The sequence below is a fragment of the Sander lucioperca genome, chromosome 2 (assembly GCF_008315115.2).
Source record: "Sander lucioperca isolate FBNREF2018 chromosome 2, SLUC_FBN_1.2, whole genome shotgun sequence".
Lineage (NCBI taxonomy): Eukaryota > Metazoa > Chordata > Actinopteri > Perciformes > Percidae > Sander > Sander lucioperca.
In genome coordinates, this window is record NC_050174.1 from 45,913,959 (window position 1) to 45,931,048 (window position 17,090).

A 17,090-nucleotide genomic window follows, 5' to 3' on the forward strand; every position below is an offset into this window, starting at 1 on the left:
TTAAGATGCTGATTCCTTTTGTGTTAACGTTTGATATAATTTGGTCATTTTTATTCCCAAAATAGATTGAGTGTTTCACCTAGAGTATTGTTATTGTCAGGAACTATAGCCTCTAAAACAGACCACCTTGGGACAATAAATGTCTCTGCTGAAAGCCAGCAGCTCATTAGGGTATGGTCCGCAAGGACCTCCGGTAGTGTGAGAGATACTCAGAAAAAGTATGATGTGTAATAAAAGGTCATAATAATCAGGTCTCCTGTCAGCCTTTAGGAAGCTCAGCCTGCACTGCATCTGGTTCCTGTCATTTTCCAAACCAGCGGAAAGAGATTCAGCGAGCAAATTTATGAAGTGTGTCAGAGGAACCACAACCTCCAGGTAGCACCATCTGTGCTAATTTTCATGTCTTCCCACCCTTTTATCCTTATTCCATAGTAAACACTTTACTCAGAAGTAGAGGATTTTGGGGAGAACAAGTAGAAAAACCCAATGTATGAGTGTTTTAGACCAGGGGTGTCAAACTCATTTTAGTTCATGGGCCACATACCCCTAATTTGATCTCAAGTGGGCCAGATCTTTAAACCTCTCCAGAAAGATCAGAAATTTGCTTCTGCTATGACAGCGTTCTAAGGCCATTGTAGAAATAAAAATAATGTTACGGACCCGGGAGAGAGGGGTAATATTCCAAAAAAAACTCATCATTTCTAAGATTAAAGTCGTACATTTACGGAAAAACTAGGAGGCCTAAAAATGCCCCAAAAATAATCTTAAAAAAATAATAATAATACACATATAGGCTAAACTATAGTCAGAGAAATAATTACACTGCAAAAAAAAAAACACTGGTATATAGTCAAAACAGAGAATTCCACTTGCTGAGCTGTGAAGCGGGCGCTCATTTAGATCACTGCGCAAAAATAAACGAATGAATAAAAAAAGTTACACAAGAGTTAAAAAGAGAGACACCAACCGCTACTACCAGTAGTAGGCCTACAATCGAGGATGCATCTGCCGACAACAGCGACCCGGGTTGCTCTACCAAGTCTACGGCGGATCAGGATGCTAGCAGCAGTACAGATATTGCTTTCCAAGGTACTGTAGTAGCATGGCTGACGTTACTGACAGTGATAAGTCTTTAGCCCCCTGATGTGGAAAAGCACATAGCAACAGACGGAGAAACCATATTAACAAAAATATGGAAATATGATGAGAACTATATTGCTTTTAGTCCAGGTCACAATTATGTTCACTTTTCATAAAAGCATGAACGTTGGTACACTTGTACAGTTTGAGGCCCTAAACCATTTCAGAAATGGAGCCATTGCAAAGACGTCTTGTGGCGGCCATGGCCGCCATTCTACTTTCTGCCCAAATTTATGTATTTTGTATCACATCTCCTCAACCAAACATGATGATCATTGTTTGGGTGCCACTTTGTTGACATTTGAATATTCTCCACTGTACAGTGGGGTACAAATTTGAAAATGAATGTCAAACAGCTTTTCCATTTTAATATGGTCATGGAGCACCCATGTGAAAATGAATATTGGATACATTTTTCAATTTTTACTCAAATAATTAAAATGCAATTTTGGAATTACATATTCTTTTTCAAGTTTACATTCTCATTAGAATAAAAGGGATAAACTAGAGAAAATATTTTTTTTAAAAGAGAGAAAAGTAATATGATGGGAGAATGACAGGAGATTACTGTAATGACAACATGAAACTCTAGAGGAGATTGAAGGAGGGGAGCGTAGAAGAGAAGATCCAGGAGACGACAAAAGCAAAAGACAGGCAGACGACGGAAGCTGGTGGAAGAGGACACAAAGTAGAAATACTGTAGGAAGCTGGAGAGAAATTGCCACAAAACAGATAGAAATAGCTTAAAGAGTGAGAGGCAAGTGAGAAGAATCAAGGCAGAGGAAAGAGAGACTGTGATAGCAAAAGGTGTTGGAAAAAAAAAGGGAGTAGGGACAAAGGCGATATGAAATTAGCCTGGGGAGCTTTCATCAAGGCTAATTATCTCATCTCAGTCCCTAGGTAGCACCTGCAGCCTGGCAGCTCATGATAATACATATTGAGTCTTCCAACCGTCCCTCATCCACATTTGGTGAAGGGTGCCAGAGTGGGGGCGGCTTAAGCAGGGACAGGCAAAAGACTGCTGCCCGACCGTCACAGGGAAGATGGATGAGTTTTGCCTTGAATCTCTTTTGTGTGTGTGTGTGTGTGTGTGTGTGTGTGTGTGTGTGTGTGTGTGTGTGATTTGGTGCATGTCAATGAGGAGTAAAGGCCCAGTTACAACAGAAAGTGGCAAAGCGAAATGTATTTGTCGTTGTGACATATTTTAGGTGGTGCGAGAAGTTTGGTGACAGGATCAGGATCAGGTACAATCACTTTGCTGGAGTGTCCAAGTCTTAAAGGGTCCATAATGTTGTCAGACACTTAGAATATTAATCTGAGCCTGTCAGTGGCAAAGCGAGCACTTTTGTGAAGGTAAATACAAGCTGGACAATTGCCCTATTAACTTACATTGTAGCTTGTTTCGCTGCTGCTGACTGCAGCAATCTTGCTTAATACTGGACCAATGTCAAAGACTGTTGTTCCCATCAGTCACTTAGACGGTAAAACGGTAGTTACCCTTTAAGAATATCATGCAGTCAATCAAGGTCCTCACAAGGCTAGTATTATAAATGTGTGTATAAGCATCCACATTTGTTTGTGAGATTATTAGCTCTTGTGCTGTCTTCCCATCGACCATGAACTGAAAATGAACTTTTATTTGGCGCTTTTTTTTTATGCTTTTGACACTTTTTTTCAAATGTTTTTTTTTTTTTTTTCAAATGCTATGAAATTGAATAAAACAACCAAAATTCAATGGAAGTAATGAATAATTTTTACTGGCAAAGAATGTTGTATGGGTTCCATACAACATACATGCATGCAAGTTATTTTGGAGCAATTTGGTTGTAAGAAACCCATGTTTCTGAACACAAGGGTTAGGCATGTCTGTGCATTACTGCTGGCATAAGTGTAATATCCATGAGTAAGGGATTGACTGTGTCTGATGTGTGTGTGTGTGTGTGTGTGTGTGATTGGATTGTGTGTGTGAGAGTTGAGGCAGGTGGTGGAGAGCTGATTCTTGTCTTGCATCCTGGGAGGCGTCTCCAGAGATACAAATTGAAGGACTATCATTTCACTTCACTATCAGCAGCTGTACTGCCTTGCACATCGAGGACATAATCACATACCAGCCAGTAGCACACACACACACACACACCTTGAAGCAATACCTGTACTGCTGCTAGCATCCTGATCTGCAGTAGACTTGGAAGTGCAACACACACACACACACACACACACACACACACACACACACACACAGTTCCCACCCTGGAGCATTACAACAAGTGTATATTCAGATTTGCTGATATCTCCTGATGGAGGTCTGTGTTCTATGAGAGCCTGCAGTTTAACCTGCCTCACTTTAAACTATTTGTGGAGGCTGTAAAGTGCTGGCATTATTCTTTATGACTTCAGGTATGATTATGTAATTTGCACACATCAATTTATAAATGTAGTTTACATTTAATTGTACAATATGTAGTTTTCTGCCACTACGGGTCTCTCAATTAAAACAATAACAAAATAAGGACTTTTTGATGACGCTGTGAAGTAGTGTGGGATCCTGGGAGTTGTCTTTATTCTTTAATGCCGATGACAATCTGACGTGACTTAGATTTTAAATAGGGCTGTCAATCAATTATAAAATTTGAATCGCATGTGTGTCCTAGTTAACTCGTGATTAATTGCAAAATAATCACACATTTTTTATCTGTTCTAAATGTACTTTAATAGGCATATGTTTTTAAGTTTTTAATGCTCTAGTGGTATTTGAGACTGGACATACTCCGTTGGTAACTCAGCTCAATGTCATTCTATAATCACTGTGTTGTTTTAAAAGAAATACTGTTCTCACAACTCAATAAAAGATGTCAAAAAAAGTCAAAACTTCCTGCACAGATGTTAGACATGTAAAGCTTTCCAGCAACTGTAAGGGCATAATGCCTTCCTATCCTGGTACGCTTTTCATTTGACACTTTCTTACTTTAAAAATGTGTACACAGACTAGGGCTGTCAATGGATTCAAATATTTTTTATCTGTTAATGCTCAAGTGGTATTTGAGACTCGTTGTACTCCAGTGGTAACTTAGTTCACTTCGACAGTACATTCAAATAACTTTGGTCTTGTGGAGAGAACCATCTGGAAGGAATTTGAAACTCAACTTGCCATTCAAAAGACCCTTTTCTTTACCCATTTCTGCTCAAGGAGCTCTGTTTCTGCTAGCCACCCACTCCCATTCACGGATGTATTATAAGACCCTCTCCCGTTACGCATCTCAAATGGTGCTGCAGGCAACCCCGTGTTATGCCAATCCATCTAATAGTTATTAAGACATGGCACTTAAAACTAAAATGTCACACTGCTGGTTGCATTAGATAAAAAGTCATCATCCTCTGGGGACCATCTATCAGCCGGCTGCTGTTATGATTCAATCTTTGCTGTCAGCTGTCATTTCAGTGCAAATCCTCACAAATGGCAAAGCGCCCCTCCGCCTCGCCATCATCACAAGAATCTTCACAGATTCGTCAGCTCCATCAGCCTCATCAGAATCATCAGAATCATCAGCCACTAGCTGCAGTGTCTGGAATCCATGGGGGGATTTATGCTGCTGCTGAGGGCAGACCCCCCTTACAATACAAATCTTCCCGTAGAGTCTAAAGCTGCCTACACATGATCGCCCTGTGCTGGCTGTTCCATTCTTTTCCTATGGGGAGAGCTGTGGAGACCTCTAGGAGGAAGTGCTACCCCTGGCGTGGCGCACGGCTCTTGAGATTGAGAAATAGCCCTATAGCCAGTGCTGTCGCGCTGAGCAGTTTTTTTTTTTTTCCTCCTGTGTTTCCCCTCCCTTTTTGTGTGTCTGTACTTGTTTGTCTGTTTGTGGGCGGCACCTTGTTCTGGGCTTCTGGCTGAGTGACACACCTGTGGATCATTGCCAATCAACACACCTGACAGTCTTTTCCAATCAACCACCCTGCATAAAGACTCCTGGGGGCTGTTGCACAAAACCAGGATAAGGGATTAAGCCAGGATATTGAAGTTATCCTGGATGAATTTAGCTTTGATTTGGTTGCACAGAACCAGGTTGAATTAAACCCAGCCAAGTAACCATGGAGATTTATTCTTCGCATCTACTCCAGAGCAGGCTAACAGCCAGGCTAAGATTAATCCTCGAGTCTTATGTGTTAAATCAGCTGCCGCTCTGATCCGAAATAAACGTGTTTAACAGTTATTCCGTTGTTTTCTGAATGTGTTCTGCTTTATTTTTATTAACATACATTACTTGTCACTATTGCTGTCACAAGTTTGATTTAAATCCTACTATTGCAATTCTTTACATGGTAAGAAATGGTTGCACTGGCACCGGAGATAAAGTGGGACAATGCGGAGGAAATGGGCTTTTCCTCCGCTGCTCTCCCCGTGAAATTTGCAACGTGGAGAGGCGGGGGGAGGCAGGGGGATCCTCCCACACCGTGCAGCGGACTCTAAAGGAGACTTTTAGCGTCAATAACGACGACAATGGCACCTGACCAAACGTCCGTATTTTACGAGATGGGAGTGGGAATGTGTTGGAATGCCACAAAGCTTCTTCATCTTTTTATTTTCGTGCTGTCACTTGTCATCTTCAAACTTGGGAGTGAGAAAAAAAAAAACATGAATAATAATAGGCTACATTGCCCCTCGCTCCATCCTGTTTTTTTCCATTGAGGACTATACTTCACCTTGTAAATAAAACCCTTACCTTTAACCATCTGTCTGTGGTGATCTGTATCCGTCTGTGAGTCCAAATACAAAGGTACAATGTATGTAGATGACGTGATTTTTATCAGAGTAAAAAGAGCACTTAAAGTGGCTATATGTTCAGTTTGTGTTGATTCTAGCGAGCGCTTTGTGTTTTTACTACACCTGCTGTCGTAAAGGTCTTTTCTTTACGGTGCTGTGTTACCCACTGTAGATTACTGAGTTAGCGTTACAGGGAGGAAGTGCTACTCCTGGCGTGGCGCATGGCTCTAAATTATTGCTGAGCGCTGCGCTCAAAGTTAAAATTATTTCAGCTTTGACCTCGTTGCTGCTGACCTTTCAGGATGCAACCAAAGCCAAAGGCAATGATGACGTTTACTTGCCCTGCGCTTTCCCTCTGTGGCTGCAATTTGCTCTGCACCCTACCTTGCGGTTTTACCTCTGATCATGTGTAAGCGGCTTAAGCGCCTTTCTGCAAAGAATTAAATATTTCATATCATACATTATAATAAACAATCTTTAATTTATTCACTTGTCTCTCCTGATTAAAATATCTTAAAGCTTTAGTGCGTTACTTTTTAATATTAATGATCGTTACAACAAGCGGTTCCCAGGTAATCTGGTTTTGAAATTGCAACAAAAATGGTCTCCAACTTTGGGCCAAAATTATAATGTATTCTCATGTAAACTATTTATGTAAGCACAGACATTTTTGTAAATTGCTTAGCCAATGTATCCCACCATAATGGTTATTATATTGCCAGATTCCAGACAATCCCACTTACTTAAATATATCCCACTTACAAATATGAATATATATTTCTACTGGTATGCTTCCTAGTGACATTAATGCAAAAATATGAAGAAAAAACTATTCAACCTGTGTGTGCGGGTTTAAAATTCTGAAGTGCAAAATAGTTCAGGCTACAGCACAAATACAGTATTTCCATCCATAGATAAGAATAACCAAGTCTTACCTCTGAATTTCTCTTCAAAGTGCACCAGATTGATGCATTTAAACGTTAAAATAGACAAAATGTTCTTACAGGGGAGCATGCCCTTGGACCCCCCTAGGGGGGCTTGTGCCCCAGCGCATCTCTAGGTCTAGTGACGCCCCTGGGGCAGTGTCCCCTTTTTAAGTTTTACAAAGATAAAAACATTACCTTTTTTGGAGGTATTTACGCTTCTGAGCTGAAAATGTCCCCGGATTTTGTCTCAGAAATCTGGTCACCTTATCCCAATTGAATTGAGCCATTACAAATATGATGTTCGTCAATTTAAAAGATATTTTTTCAACCGAAGAAAGTCTCAGTTTATTGTTAAACTGTTGAAGTATAAGACTATGGAAATATGTAATTAGAAAGACTACACACTTCAAAGTCGCATGGATGACGTCTCTCTGAAGTTACGATGTCTGTGTGTATCGTACCGGGGATGTAATGTTACTCAAATGAGCTGAGGATCTTGTTTGTTCTTTTGCTTATCTGCTGAAAACACTTAACTGGGTAAAACACACCAGGTAAGATAACATTACGTGTTGTGGAACAGAGCTAAGCTAGCTAGCTAGCGAGCAAGTTGAGCATCAAGCCAGGTGACGTAAATTGTGTGAGACGAGAGATGTAGTTCACTGAGCGGTTTCACACAAAACTAAGTGGTCATATGACAAACCTACGGCTAACTGAGACTTTCTTTCTTTTAAATTGACGAACATCATATTTGTAATCCATGGCTCAATTCAATTGGGATAAAAAAATTAACCAATGTCTCATAGTGTGAGTCAAGCCGGGGAAATGTAAAAGATCTTTTCTTGGCGTTGTCAGCAGGGACAGCAGTCTGCTGCCTCAGACATCATCAACTCTGGCTCTGCGTCCGATAGCAGCGAGGTCGACAACAGTTTCCCAGCTAACGGCAAAGACAACAGAGACGGCAGATTGGGGGCAAAGCCTGGGGGATCCACAGAGCCTAGCAAGGATGAGGACTGACGAAGACAGGTGGTATAACTAAGATAGAAGTGAGGACGTTCAAGAAGTCCAACAAGTCACGTCCTAACTCAGAGAATTGGTCTAAAAAAGGAAACACTAGCTGCCTGGCTACACTTTGTGACAGTAGCTCGATATTTAACGTAATGTCATGAGAGCGTTATCAATCTCAGCAAGAAAGCAAATGTGTACTTCCCAACTATTCCTTTAAATTCAGCTGTTGGCTTTTGATGTGAATCCCATGTCACTTACTGCACTGCCCTGATCTATTGTTTATTACAGAAAACCCATTAAATACTTCATTATAAAAACAACTGTATGCATTCAATCATTCATGATAAAGGCTGGTAAAGGAATGGGACAAACAGCAGCTGTCCCTTGATACAATTATGAATTCATAAAAGTGCAGTGACTGAAGCCAAGCCAATTACATTAATTAAAAGCTTTCAGTGGATTTATGGAAATGCATCATGCCTGCTGACAGGTGGACCACTGTGACTAATGCAACAGTACTTATCTGTGCCCTATCCTGCCGCTGTCATGTGAAGCCCACAGGTCTCATATTGTGGTGATTCTTATGTTCATTTGCATTGTAATTCCAGGGATTACAAAGTCGCTCAGAAAAATGCACAGGCCTGGATCAATGAAGCTAATTGCAGATATTAAGTGATCTGCAGAAGTAGTCAAGGCTCTGTGGTTTTATTGGCTTGTTCACCACACAGCAACCCACCTCAGCTCTGCTCTTCTTGGATATCGGATTTATCTACCAACCCTTCGTAGGCTGGCTCAGGTTTGCCGGCTCAGGTTTGCCGTGGACCAGCCCTTGAGTTATGCTACTATAGATTATTTAGACAGCCAGAGTCGTCTCTGTGGGGTCGCTTCAAGTCAGCTCAGCGGGGACGTTCTTGCTCCAGTAGGTTACTCACATCTTGAGAGCCAGTTGACTCCCCCTGGCACATTGTGGTTACCAGTTGAAGGGAAGCAGCATATCTGACCCTCAACTGGCCCGAAACAGGTGTCCACTTTCTGGCTGCATAGCGGTTGGATATTTACAGCAGGAGACTTGAGGCAGAGGTACAGTGCAGATCAACAGGTGTTTGTTTCACTGACAATTATCACAAACATGGAAGCCATGATCACAACAACCAAACTGAGCACCACATGTAGCATGTGGTCCTGACAGTAGCAGAATGGAAACTGGCAGCCTTTTATAGCCTGCCGCTGACATTATCTTGACCCTACCACAGTACAAGGGAAATCTGAAATGTACTCAATCTAAACAATTATACAAAATACAACAACCACATCAAATTAATTTCTACTTCCCTACTGTTATCTCAATTTACTTGCATTATGTTACCTAATACAATCAATCATCGCTAGTCTGAACAATTCATCAAAGTACAGTTAATTAAAACACTCAAACACCCCTTTGCTACTTGAAACATGGTATCTCCCAGAACCTTTAAAATGGGGCTCGATCGGCTTGGGACTCTTTTAGCCTGAACACTCTGGAGAGGAAACACAGAGGTGAGTTACTTGAACACAAACTATACTATTGCACAAGTAGCAACTGTTAACCTGCATTCAATTAATCAGGCAAAGATTATACCATACTGCACATGTTTAGGTAACCAAACTAGCAAACTGAGTACATGTGGTTGTCTTGACAGCAAGCTAGGCACTGTCTACCCTGCCAAAATTCTAACATAAAAATGTTTATTAAATCATTTTATTTAAACTTGCATTTGTATTTTTACTGTTTATTTTTTGTGATTTATATATGCAATATGTGTGTTATTCCAATTGTTTAGACGTTACGATGACAAATGTAGCAGTTACGCATCGGACAAGCAAAAAACCCGTGTTGCGCATGCGCACTTCGATCCTGTATTCTTCAACATGTCCGGCAAAAAGCACTACTCTGCTGTGCCTTTGCACGTAAATATGTTATGCCAGTAATCATCTCCGTTACATATCAAACATGGACCAATTAAAATCGAGATATTACTGGACATTTGCGCAGCTAACGTCATTACCAGCTACATTTCAAGCGTAATCCCTGCGAAATTCAATTCAATTTCTCCAAGCTCGATTTTAATTCCAAAAAGGAGTTAATAGCAAGAGGGAGGTCTACGCCAGCCTTAGATGGACTACTGCAGCAAAAGGGACAAAAAATTGTCTGATCGTTTCAAACAGATTGGTATGGAAGAAAAGATTGGCTATGTGGCTGTACTGCTATCCCTGCCTGCTGTTTTCAACGAGTCAGACAGTTTGGACTTCAACGGGATACTGTGATTTAAACAACCTGCCCGCAGCTTTAACCAAGCATGAAAAGTCGTCAGCTCACATCGGTGTCAAATTACGCTGAAAACCTTCAGTAAATCTCGGATCGATCTTGCACTTGACGAGCAAAGGAGGCTGAATATAACCTACCACAATGAAAAGTTAAAGGAAAACCGAGAGGTATTAAAGGATCTGATAAATGCGACCTGCTTCCTTGGAAAGCAAGAGCTTGCTTTTCGTGGCAATGATGAAAGCGCTAACTCTAGCAATAGGGGTAATTATATTGAGTTGCTGGATGTGCTAGCTGAGAAAGACGACAGGTTGGCTAGACATCTACGCTCTAATGTATTTTCTGGAACATCTAACAGAATACAAAATGATCTGATTGACTCAGTGGCAGATGTGCTCCTCGTTGACATTAGAAGTGACATAAATGCGGCCCCCTTTGTTGCTGTGGAGGTGGACGAGTCGACTGATGTGACAAATAAAGCCCAAATATCTGTTTATGTATGTGGAGGTAAAGTAAAAGCCTTTCTTGGCTTTGATGATGTCAGCAACGACCGGAGAGCAGCAGCTATTTTGCAGTATGTATTAGGCACATTAGAGAAATACAGCTGCTGCGATAAACTGGTTGCACAGACATACGATGGAGCATCTGTCATGGCCTCAGAGCTAAATGGGGTGCAGGCAAAAGTTAAAGAGAAGGTGCCCGAAGCTATATTCACGCATTGCTATGCACACAAGTTGAATCTGGTTCTAGCCCAGTCCGCGAAATGCATCCCCGAGTGCAGAACCTTTTTCAAGACAGCTGAGGGACTTTCTGCTTTTTTTTAGCAAATCATCCAAACGCACCCATCTCCTGGATGAGACTGTCAAACGCCGCATCCCCAGAGCAGCAGCAACCAGGTGGGGCATCATCACCGACACAGCTTCTTGACTTTTTAAAAAGTCAAGAAGGAGCATCCTAACCTGATGAAGACATTGTTGATGTCGAAACGCGTCGTTGAATAAATTCTTGACAACACAACCATTACGTTTCTAGTACTTTTTATTTTTACAAAGTTTAGTTTTAGTTTTAGTTTGTTTTCTTTCCACACCAACTACGGGACCTAGCAAGATGGATGACGACTATGAAGACGGCCCAGGCTGGCAAACGGTCAGGTAACGACGAGGCAGGTTGATTAACCGTGAGTTTGACAACACTCGTAGCCGCCACCAGCCCTACTATAGTCGGCAAAGACCCGCTAGCTTCCCCGCTAACAACGGGCCTCCTTATAGCTACACCAACCAAGCTAACCACCCCGCTAGCAGGCGAGCTAACCGGCCTGCTTATAGCTACACTAACCAAGCTAACTACTCCGCTAGTAGGCGAACTAACAACAGGCCTGCTTATAGCAACACCAACCGTGCTAACTATCCCTCTAGCAGGCGGGCTGACAACCATAACTATTCCGCTAGCAGGCCAGCTAATGGCTACAACCACCAGGCTATCCCCAACAATGACCGCACTAGCTACGCGGATATAGCCAGGACCGACAGCTATGGCTCCCGACGCCGTGTCCCCAACAACTACGCGCCCACACAACCAGTCCAGCGGACTAACTACGACAGCAACAGGTGGGCTAATTATCACAGGCAGCCCCGGGACAGAGCTGAACACAGCCAAGACACTGATTTCACTGTCAAAACACGCAGAATACACAGACTTATCAAAGCTGCACACCATTTGAGCAACGTTTCTTCTCGCTCCACCCATTGGCTATCGCCAAAATCACAAAGCTGTTATCAGAGACAATTAAACCTGCAGACCCAAACCCAAACAATGGGAACTTAACACCCTACAGATCCTACGCAATCACTACACTGATTCGTTGAAGAACAACTTGCAGATTTTGCTGCAACTTAAAGGCAGCTCCTGGCAAAAAACTTTGACATAGCTTCAGCTTGGGCATGCAGCCATTATGGCAGAAAACTATCACAAGAGATGCTTGACTATGTGTAGGGGAGAGTGGGGTAAGATGAGCCAGTTTTTACTTATGTGGATCTCCAGGCAAGGGAAATTGAGACAGAAGTACAATGAAGACATCTACTGTTAATTTGGGATGTTGCCTATCAACTGAAAATATAAGAATGCACCTATGACAAAGAGCCTTGAAAATATGACCTCAGAAAAAAAAAGTGTTCATGTGACTCAACTTACCCCAGGCTAGGGGTAAGTTGATCCTAGTCAGTGGGTAAATTGAGCCATCTGGGGGTAAATTGACCATCCTATTTTTCACGTTTTAATGCAAGCATAATCAAAAAAAATAACTTGCCTCTTTAAAAAAAATAATTTAATAATACACTTACCTATCCAACCAATGTTGTTTTGTTTTTTTTAAAGCTGCCTCAGACAACACAAAACAAACCAATTTCCCCTTTAATCTTTTATTTTTTGTATTGGTGAACAATAGTTTTAAACATTTCCGTTAAGTGAAGGACTGCCAGCATAGTTTTCACGAGCAAGAAATATGGTTATATGCTGTATTTCTTATGCTGTTAATCAAGTGTCACACACACACACACACACACACACATATATAAACGTGTTTGGCAGAAAGAACGTCCCTCCAGTGTCGTCAGTTCTAATTTCCAATTTTGTTAAACCGTTTCACAATTTGAACTTGTGAGAAGAAAAGAACAGTTTGAACTTCTAGACCTCAGCACAATGAAAATGACTATTGGACATTCCATCCATCAGGGTTGCAGGGAAATATGAGTTGTTGCTCCCTCCTTGCAGTTCCTCCAACCTTTTGAGGTTTAGGAAGCTTCTTCAGCACATCATTCAGTGGGACAGATCCCACATCATTTTCTTTGAATGCAAAGGTGGCTTTTTCTTTGACAGTACTCCCTCGGATTCTTCTGAGGAATCTTGCATTAACTTCATTGCCCTCAAGGCTCTCAACCAAGCCAATATAATGGTAGCTGTTGCATTTGGTCGCAAAATTCACAATGATAAAGTCACCAACTGACAGATCTGAGATGTCTGGTTCACTACTCTCATCCAGGGAGCTCTCACACTCAGAAGTGTCATCAAGTGGGATGGGAACATCACTCTCCTCAGAGCTGCTGTACACTGGAGTTTTCTTCTTGGTTTGTTTCTTCTTGGACTTTCCTTGTTCTTTCATGTTGGTTACTTGTTTCCCTTTCAGTTTGTTTTTTCTCTTTTCATTTTCCATTTCTATTGCCTGCTTTTCAGGTGTATCAGTCAGGATCCTTGTCTTCACCCGCTTTCTCTTTGTCTGTGCCCTAGGCTGCTTACTTTTGGGTAAGGGTAGAATTTCAGTGGGAGACACATATCCAGAGGAGGTGAGGAGTGAATCTGTCCCACATGTTGAAGAACATGCCTGGGAAGGCAACTCAGCAGAGGTGGAGGCTGAAGCCATGGGTGGATCTTTTTCAGAAGTAGACAGCACATCAGGGTTTGGCCTGTCTGACACCATGGATGGTTCAAACTCTGCATCAGAGAAAATATCTCTGTTGTAAGGAAAAATCCCTGTGGACCTGAATCCAGAAGAGATATTCCGTGGTGTCATTGCTGACATGAAAGCCTCGTTCACACATACAGGGATGTGGTATATGCTGGCTGTTTTGCCTGGGTTAGATCTCATCCAACCATCAAGAGCTCTGTTGTAATAGGTCTTGAATGGACCATAGACACTCTTGTCCAGAGGCTGCAGGCGATGAGATGTGTGGGGTGGAATTGTGAGCATAACAATCCCCTTACTCTTTACTAAATCCAGTGCCCTCAGTGAAATATGGGCCTCGTGGTTATCAAGAAGTAGCAGCACGGGATGGTCAGAGGAGCACTTGGTATGCTGAACCAGATGTTCAAGGAACTCAGCAAAGGTGTCTTCATTGATCCAGCCAGATCTGGTGGAAGAACCAATTGATCCTGGAGGTGCTCCTGTAATGAAATGGTCTTTGTATCTAACCCTTGGGAAGATGAACATGGGAGGCACTGCATTCCCAGTAGCATTGACTGCACAGACCAGTCACAAGCTCTCCTCTTTCGGCAGATGTGATGGCCCCCACTTGTTTCTTTCCCTTTTCCGCCACAACTTGCTTTGGTGTCTGCACTGTTGTGACACCTGTTTCATCAACATTATAAATCATGTTTGGAGGGAATTTAAACCTATAAAACCAAAGATAAGAGCCATGATGAAAAAAATCTGAATCGTTAAGCTTTTCAAGCAATGCTAAAATCATACTAAACAGCGCTGAATTCATATCCTGCTAACTGTGGCTGATAAGTAAACACATGCCAATTTCTTGTACAGTAAATGTACTTTACTGTTGTATCTTGCTATAATTGCCATTACATTGTATTAATATTATGGAATATATTAATTCTGTCACCTGTCCATCACTTTGGTCAGATTGTCAAAGAACTCCCCGACTGTTTTGTTGAAGGCTGTAGCTCTTCCCAAAGATGCTTCAGGCATACGACAGGAGAGATGGTGGCGTGCCATAAAGTTCTTGAACCAATCTCGACCTAACAAAATAGAATTAATTCTATTTAGATACTGTAGCATGAAACCACAGTCAGCCTTTCCTGTCTTAATGAATAATGCAATTTCCTGCACACCCTACCCGCTAGACCCTTCTCTTTCCAGTTGTTGGGGACAGGGATGTTGTTTTTCTGTGCAAACTGGAATGCCACTTCACAGCATTTCTTTGGAGTGAGGCCATGGAACTGCTCAGCCAACTTTTTGATGTGATCGGCAAGCTCCTTTTCCACCTCTTCTGTGAAAACCCTCTTGGCTTCTGCTGTTCCACTGTACCCTACTGTTTTGACTTTCTTTACCTCCTTCTTTTTTATGTATCTCCGCAGTGTTGACCTGTCAATATTTCTGTCCTTCGCCACTGAGCTGATGGATTTTGGTGTTTTGAGAATGGCTGCTCTCTCCATCTCTTCTAAGGGTGTTGAGCCCCAGTTGGTTCTTCTTTTGTAGGTTCTTGGCATGATAGCTTTTATGCAATGTGTAATATATGGTTAACAGTTGTGTAATACTATATTTAAAACAATGTTATGCTTAAAACTTAACTTCAGTGCCTTAAGTTAGGGGTAAGTTGAACCACTGGTTCAATTTAACCCACATCATCTGGCTGACTTTGCCCCATAGTCACCATTTTGGTAAAAACGGCCTAGCTTAGCAATTCAGGCTAACCTTTAGCTTAATGATTCACAAGGTTTTATATGTTGACAAATCACCAACATGTACCATACACAACTTTAGACCTAGATACATTTGCATTGGCACAACAGCTAGTATACCTGCAATGCAGAAATTTTACTTTAACAAGCAAAAAAGAGTTTTTGTGAAAAAAATAACTTACCTCTTGTCCCATGTGCTTCTCCTCTTCACAGCAAAATAGAAATGATGGAGTCCTTCAGAATGTATGGTCACATGACACCAAATGTGCATAGTTGCCTAGAAACAGGGGGTGGGTCAACTTACCCACTGGCTCATCTTACCCCACTCTCCCCTATGCCAGAATTGTGGACGCTATGCAGTCACACACACAGACAGGCACACAGACTAATGCACAGACACACACACCTGTCCTATCTGCTGATGAAATCTGCTGATGAAAGATGGAGACTCAGGAGAACGACAGCCACGGCCTGCAACGGCATCACCCACCCCCGCCCACCCTCCTCTTCCTCCTCCGTCCACTCTTACAGACTGGAACGATGTCATCACAACCGTGGAGGATGAACCTCCAGCATCTACACAGCAGCTACCACAGCACCAGCCCAGACCACAACGGAGCGACATGAGGCCGCCGCCTACATCTGGAGCACAACAGACTATAGTGGAGGTACATCCAGCTCCTCGTGATCAGGAGCAGCAGACGGATTCGACAGGTGAAGGTGACCTGGACCGGCCGACGGAGCCATCACCACTCCCAACTCCAACAACAGTGGCACATTCAGCTTCTCGGGACCAGCAGCAGCAGACGGAACGGACAGGAGATGGGAACCTGGACCAGCCGGCAGATCCATCACCATCCTCAACCCACCCCTTTCCCCCTCTTCCCTCCTCACCTCCCCCTCAAACCTCCTCTTCCCCTCTCTCTCTCCCCCCTTCTCACTCCTCCCCCTATACCCCACCCCCCTCTTCCGTCCTCCCTTCCCCCCTAATCCTTTCTCGTCCTCCGCAGCACCAGGCTCCAACCCTCGTTCCTGTGCCTCCTGCCGCTCCCAGACTGACTGTTTCCACTCCGACCATCCTCACTATTGATGATCTAGAAACCCTGGAGGAAGACTCCTCAACTCAGACCAGGAAGGTAACTAGCACGGAAGCCACAACACCACTTTATGGACTATGCCCCTTTAGTACACCACGGGTCCAAAGCAGACTATCCTTTGCCACACCCATACTACAACCCAAACAACAAGATGACAGACTGGTCATTAGTAGTGAACAAGAGGTGGTTGTTCATAGGTGACTCGAATCTGTCAAGATTTCCACCTTACAAAGAATCACACATCCAGATAGAGAGCTTCCCGGGAGCTACATTTAAACATGCGGAGGCCATATTGGCACGCACTTCTGTCTCGCAGGAAGTTGAGAAAGTTATTCTATCATTTGGCATTAACAACAAAACTCATAATGCAGACAGAGTTACAATCCCACAGTTGAAAAAAGCAGTTCATATGGCCAAGACGGCTTTCCCAAAAGCTCGGATTCTGATACCCATACTCAACTTTTCCAGGTATTTTCCACCCCACGAGCAGGAAAATTTGAGGGATGTCAACGATCATATTGTTAGCTACGTTGACCACATACCACAACTGTCTAGGAACAACTTTTCTATGGAAAGGGACCATGTCCACTGGACCAGACAAACTGCTGAACACATGTTTGACCATCGGTTACTCCATTTAAACAACCAGTCCCCGTAAAAACTTCAGAGAC

The 17,090-nt window shown here is 42.6% G+C and overlaps 1 protein-coding gene across 1 annotated transcript; it reads right to left on the reverse strand.

The window, feature by feature from the left end:
* Positions 1–12,827: 12,827 nt before the first annotated feature.
* zgc:113274 (uncharacterized protein LOC552925 homolog) lies at positions 12,828–15,244 on the reverse strand. Its single transcript, XM_031296592.2, has 4 exons — positions 14,758–15,244; positions 14,524–14,659; positions 14,280–14,299; positions 12,828–13,477 (listed from the first exon to the last, which is right to left on the reverse strand). Exons 1-4 carry the CDS (start codon positions 15,128–15,130, stop codon positions 12,843–12,845), a joined length of 1,164 nt encoding a protein of 387 aa, XP_031152452.1. The 5' UTR covers positions 15,131–15,244; the 3' UTR covers positions 12,828–12,842.
* Positions 15,245–17,090: the final 1,846 nt, after the last annotated feature.